Source organism: Calliphora vicina, chromosome 2 (genome assembly GCF_958450345.1).
Source record: "Calliphora vicina chromosome 2, idCalVici1.1, whole genome shotgun sequence".
Taxonomy (NCBI): domain Eukaryota; kingdom Metazoa; phylum Arthropoda; class Insecta; order Diptera; family Calliphoridae; genus Calliphora; species Calliphora vicina.
In genome coordinates this window covers 77,985,061-77,992,088 of record NC_088781.1, presented here as the reverse complement: position 1 = coordinate 77,992,088, position 7,028 = coordinate 77,985,061, and the positions used below count along the sequence as shown (strand labels likewise).

Below are 7,028 nucleotides of genomic sequence, written 5' to 3'. Positions count from 1 at the left end.
CCAAACTATTTTCATTGAGAATAAGAACATGTTCATAAATATTATAAAATTGTACATGACGGATTTTTTTGCTTTTTTTACGTAAATTGTATGGTATTTTATAATAAATTGCATTATAATTGTATTATCTAATGAATTATTTTAAAAATGTTTGCATAATAGCCATATATTGAGATGAATTATAAATATTTGAAACTAAAAAAATATCATTAATCATAATAAAACATTAAAGCATTTCATCCTTTTAACAAAATTTAGTGAATTTCGCGCATTTTTTCTCATTTTGTAGCTGAAAATCATAAAAAAATAAAAAATTTCCAAAGGAAAATTTCTAACATTTTTGAACATAAAAATATAAATGAAATTGAAATAATATTTTTCAAGCCTTCTAGATTTTTTTTTTTTTTGAAAACATAAAATATGAACAAAATCATACTATTTAAGAAATTATTTATAAATGTTATGAATTGAAATCAATGAAATCAAATCATAATATTTAGGTTGAAACTTTTTTCTGTGTATATATTGATATCGACTATGCGATTTGAGAATTTTTGCCCTAAAGTTGAATTTTACATAAAAAATATGCGTTTTTTGAATAGACCAGTAGCCCGCTTCTGTATTTCTCGAATCGAAAAACTTTCCGCATGAAAATATTGAATTGAAACAAAAACAGTGTAGAATGAAACAAAATAGGTTTTTTCTCGCACAAGTGTTTCTTTCTGTATCTTGAGTTTGCGAGAATTATCTGTCATTTAAATAATTTTCCAGCAATTATTGGAAGGATGTGAGAAAAAGTGTTTCTGTAACAATATTTTGCGAAAAGTTTCTCAAAAGAACTGTCAAAACAAGTCACATTTGAAATTGGTGTGAGAAAAACTAAATTTTAAAAAATATAGATATTTTTAAATTCGTATGTATAAATATGGAACCCAAATCAGCCGAAAATGTAAGTAGCACAGAGTTTGAATAAAATAATTATATATACACATTAGAGTGACAGCCGATTTTTTTTTTAGATTTCAAAGAGTGCCGGGTGGAATATTGTGACACTAGGCCTAAATGTTAAGTGCTGAAAATTTGAGCCAAATCGGGCAACGATTTCTGGACGCGCATCGAGGTCAAAGTTCTGATATATGCAAAATTTTACTGTTAATATGGAATAAATAGGTGAAACTCGTTAGCTTTCTGCATTGTTTTCTAGAAATATGTAGATTTATTTATATTAATGAATATTACATTAAAAAAAGTTTTGGAAATTAACCCTGTATCTCCTTTGGTTCAACATTTTGTTTTTTTTCTTCATTTATTTATTGTATCTTCATTATTTAATGAACTAACAATAAGTGGTTCAAATCTTATATCTAATATTATTATTTAATTAGTCCAGCCAGTGCCGGACGAAAAAATTTTGTGTGCATGGTTGTTTTGGTTAAATTGGCATTCTTCATTCTAGATTAGGTCTGCTGTGTCCCTCCTTCTTAATCGAGTGTGGCCACGGTTATCTAATATGTTGCGGGCCAGCGGGTTTGGGTGAACTTCAAGTTTTTTTAAATATTTTTGTACATTTTTCGAGATTTCAGTTTTTACAATGGGCACGTTTAGATCTTTGTGTATATTCGCGATTTTGATATACCAGGGGGCAACTGTGATCATTCTTAGAAACTTGTTTTGGCGTCTTTGGATCTTTTCTACATTTGACGCTGTGGCCGTGCCCAATAACTGTATGCCATAACACCATATCTGTTTTATGATCATGTTATAAAGTAGAAGTTTACAATCTAAACTAAGCATGGAGTTTCTGCCAATAAGCCAGCCAATTAATTTGAATTGATTTCAATTTCATTTGAGTCAACTTTGCATCTATATGACTTTTCCATGTAAGGCGACAATCGAGATGTATTCCGAGGTATTTCACTTCCGATTGTTGAATTATTGTTTGGTTATTGATATGAATAGGGGGGCATGATTATCTACGCAATGTAAATGTAATGTGTGTACATTTTTGCTCGTCGACTTTAATTTTCCATTGTTTTAACCATTTTTCTAATTCAAATATGTGGTTTTGTAAGTAACGAGACGCTTCTTGAGGGTTTTCATGAATGCTTAGAATAACAGTATCATCAGCAAATGTTGATATGAGTGCGATTGTTAGTTGGCATATCAGACGAATACATCAAATATAAAAAAGGTCCCAGGGTACTGCCTTGGGGGACTCCAGCTTCAATGGGTTGTGCAGTTTAACCTTAAATGTTCGACCAGTTAAATAGCTTTCCAACAGCTTATGTGTGTTTGCCGGTAAATTTTGATTCAATTTGTATATTAATCCAGCATGCCATACCTTATCAAACGCTTGAGAGATGTCGATGAAGAGTGCAGAACAGTATAGTTACAACAGAAACATCACAGATAGACATAGAGAAAATAGAGACAAACTTACACGCAAGGTTATTGAACATAGAGATAAAAGATACACATACAAACACAACATATACAAGATCAGAGATCAGAAAGATTGAAAAGGGGATGAAAAATACACTTGACAAAATGGAACTTACGAAATTCAAGAACCAACAGTGGGATAAATTTTACAATATCAGATCGAGGATAAAACTTACACATTCAATGAAGATGACGAAATTGAAACACGAGAGGTTTGAGAAACTGAACCTCGTATACAATGACGACTGGTTTATTAACCACACGAGTATAGAGTTTGAAATGGAACATAAATGGTTATTATCACTGGGGAACAAGTTTGCAATACCAGTAGATAGAAAGAATTTCACACCTATACCGCTTATAGCTGACATGGAACAATGGGTTCAGGGTATAAAAGATGATACAGAAAAGGACATAACGCGATCGAAAATAGCGAACAGAATTGCATACTTCAAGAGGAATCTTAGGAATACGGAGAAAGATAAATTTATACTGAGTATATACGAGGTCACCAGGAACTTCATTAAGAAACACGAGAAGGACATAATTATAACTACGGCAGACAAGGGGAATAAAACTGTGATATTATATAGGAGAGATTATATGGAGAAAATGTACCAATTATTAGATGACAAGAGCACATACAGGAAAATTGAAATTGACCCAACAACTAGTCTTCAGAAAAGGAACAATAACTTAATTACACAATTGGGAAAAGATGGGTACATTACCAGATACGAGAAATTCAACATGACGACACAAGCGGCAGCAGCACCTGAGTTATATGGACTGCCAAAGATACACAAAGACGGAATACCACTTCGACCGATATCTGCATCCATGAAGGTACCGTGTTACAGTCTTTCGAAGTATATTGGAACAATTTTGAGGAATATTGTGTCGCCCAAATACAATATACAAAATTCAGTAGAATTAAAACGAAAACTGGAAAGCGTCTCATTGGAAAATGACGATATTATGGTCTCTTTCGACGTGGTATCATTATTCACTAATATACCGATTCACTTGGCTATAAGGAATATACTTGACAAATGGAAAACACTTAAGGAACACACGGCAATACCAAGGCAAACATTTTTGAAAATTCTTCAGTTTTGTTTAACTGATAATAACTATCTCACTTTTGACAATAAATTTTACCATCAAACATATGGTATGCCAATGGGAAACCCCCTATCGCCAACAATTGCAAATATTGTACTTGACACACTACTGGACGATGTAATTGACGAATTAAGGGCTAATAATATAGAGATTAAGTTTATCACTAAGTATGTGGATGACTTGTTTGCGATTATAAGGAAATCGGACGAAGAGAAGATATTAAAAACAATGAACGTTTATCACAATAAGATACAATTTACAATAGAACGCGAGAAGAATATGTCAATACCGTATCTGGACATCAATATCATCAAGGATAATGGAAGAATAAGGACAAATTGGTACACGAAACCCACATCTTCAGGTAGAATGGTTAACTTCAACTCTACACAACCATTGAAAATGAAGATAAGTACAGCGACGAATTTAATAAGGAAAGTATTACAGATAAGTGATGTTGAATACAGGAAAACCAATATTAATAGAATAAGAAAAATACTTACAAAGAATAGTTACCCAACATATATGACGAACAATTTAATCAACAAAGTACTAAAATATGAAAAACAGCAGAAAAATCCAAACACTGAGGAGGAAAAAGTTTTTTACAGTGTACCATTTATTCCCAAACTAACGGAGACAAAAACAATGAAGAGAATGATCACAGAGAAAACAACAACAATAGCTTACAAATCAAATATGACACTGAGGCATCTATTTACAAACAACAAAACAAAAATTGACAAACTTAAGAGTGATAATGTGGTCTATGAGATAAAATGTGACGGTAATGAAAGGGAGAGATGTAACTTGGTTTACATTGGTACGACAAAGAGAATGTTGGGGACGAGAGTTAATGAACACAAAACAGATATTGAAAAAGGAAAAATAACGACGGCATTATCTCTGCACGTAAAGGAGTGCAATCATAAGATGGATTTTGACAATATTAAGATATTGGACAGAGAACAAAAAGAGAACAAACGATACACTCTTGAAAGCTTAAGAATACAACAAAAAATACACAATACAATGAACACGAAAGAGGACAAGGATAACACAAAACTGCAATATTCCGCTGCAATATTTAATTATTAAATCAGTTGAAGTTCTGTGATATTAGTATTAAGTTTGACTTATAGTATATGTTTGTGTTGTAATGATTATTTATTTATTTATTAATTCTGTGTCGTGAAGTCCAGTTTTTTAAATAATAAGTTAATTGACAATGTAAACAATAGAATTTCGTAAGTTGAACTGTGATATCTTAAGTTTTTCAATGATTTATAATAAAATATTTATATGTTTTTGTCGCTAGAATTCAACAATAAAAGAAAACCCCTGAAGAAGTTTGAAACAAACAAACGAAACGTTGGGTAAATAATAATAAAAATGAAAATACTTTGATTTTTATTTACACATTTGGTAACAAATGATTGACCATAAATAGCCCGTAAGATTGGAATCTTAAAAACTAAAAAAAAAAAAAAAAAAAAAAAAGTATTTCTTTTCTTCAAACGCTTTTCTCACCATATTTACAAGTCTATGGGTTTGTTCGATAGTACTGTGTTTTCTTCTAAATCAAAATTGATGATTCGGAATACAATTGTTTTCAGTTAACATCGGGTACAACTTGTTCATAAGTATCTTCTCAAATAGTTTTGATATATTAGACAATAGGCTGATGGGTCTGTATGATTCTACTTTTGTGTGATCTTTTCCCGGCTTGGGTATCATGGTAACCAGTGAAACCTTCCATTCTGGAGGATAATATTCAAGTCGTAATATAGCATTAAAAATAAAAAGAATTATTTTTATTGCTATCCGGGGTAGCTCCATAAGTATCTTGTTGCTGATCTTGTCCATACCAAGCGCTTTCTTGGGATTTAAATCAACAATAGCATTTTCGATCTCTCGAACCTCAAAACGTAGGGGTACGGCTGCTCCAAAATGGGGTGCAACAGGTGGCAACTCAATTGCTTCGTTTGATGTGTTCGGTGTAAATACTTTTTTTAAATGATTAACAAACAGATTCCCTTTTTCAGTATCATTTCTTGCCCAACCGCCACTTGAATTTCGCAAGGCGGACTTACATATAACGGGTCTTTTAAGACTTTTTGTTGCTCGCCATAATGAGTAATCCGATTGCGGGGTTGCGTCCAGGCTTTCTAAATATTTATTCAATGATTCCATTTTTTGAAATTCCAAGAACTTTTTAAGTCTTTTTATACAATCAATTGATACAATTGATAAGAGAGTGATCGATGTTTTCTGGTGTTCTTAGCGGTATGTTTTCCGAGTAATGTGTACTGAGGTATTTTTTTATATTTGAGCCAATTTATTCTTGTGCCTGCCATCGCTAAATTACCAGTCGGGGATACAATTTCTAGGGGGCTCAATAAAGTAATAATTGTGGGTGAGAGATCTGAAGATAGCTCCAGCGAGGATTCAATTTGAATCATTTCTCTAGGGATATTTTTCATCACGCTAAAACCGTGGGTCAGTAGGCCAGTAAGTAGGTTGGCCGCTCGAAAGCACATGCAAACCCATTTTAGAAATTGAGTCGAACAAAACACGACCTTTAGGGGTAATCAGTCGTGATCCACAGAATGTGTGCTTAGCATTATAATCGCCAGCAGCCAGGAAACGGGGGCCTAGTGATTTAAAAAATCTATTATATTGACTTTCTGTAATTGAGAATCTTGGGGGTGAGTATATTGATGAAATCACTAAGTTTCGATGAAAATCTTCAAGACAGATTGTAGTAGCTTGAAGATAATCTTCGCAAAAATCACACATTAAGTAGTGTTTTATTCGAGCTTTTATTAAAATTGCCGAGCGTTTTTCAAGAAAAACAAATTTTTTGTCAATATTTAGGCGAATAAGCCCAATTTCCTTACTGTTATAAATTTTAAGTAAAACTTATTCATAGTATTATAATCCTGGTAATTTTAAATATGGTCTGAAAGTTTTAATAAAATCGGTAAAATTTTTCAATATTTGGAATTTCTAATGAAAAGATAGCGAAATGTTATATATTTTTGGGCCGATTTTAATGCAACTTATAAGTTGATAAGTTGAATAAGTTTTACTTAAAATTTATAACAGTAAGGAAATTGGACTTATTCGCCTAAATATGGACAAAAAATTAGTTTTTCTTGAAAAACGCAAAATTTAAATCGCAGGTATGGAAAAACTGTAAGAGTTATTGACATATTTTTTTCATATTTTTATTCCCTATTTTGATCTCAATAAACCCCAATGTGATGATCGAAAAAATCTGAAATTTGTTTAACAAAATTTTTAAAAATTTGAAAATGGAGTTTTGAAACAACCGTTAATAAATTATTTTTTTTGGCCATACCTGCGAATAGGTTAACGGTATCCTACGAAGACAAAAACTCATATACAAGTAAATATGGACATATTTTAAGTAAAAATTAGCTTTTATTTTAATTTTT

At 31.8% G+C, this 7,028-nt stretch overlaps 1 protein-coding gene across 1 annotated transcript; it reads left to right on the top strand.

The window, feature by feature from the left end:
• Nucleotides 1-3,192: 3,192 nt before the first annotated feature.
• LOC135950585 (uncharacterized) lies at nt 3,193-4,665 on the top strand. Its single transcript, XM_065500120.1, has one exon. It carries the CDS (start codon nt 3,193-3,195, stop codon nt 4,663-4,665), a length of 1,473 nt encoding a protein of 490 aa, XP_065356192.1.
• The last annotated feature ends 2,363 nt before the right edge of the window (nt 4,666-7,028 follow it).

Excerpts from the sequence above, each read along its gene's own strand:
- LOC135950585 (XM_065500120.1), top strand. The coding sequence starts at position 3,193 with ATGACGACACAAGCGGCAGCAGCACCTGAGTTATATGGACTGCCAAAG.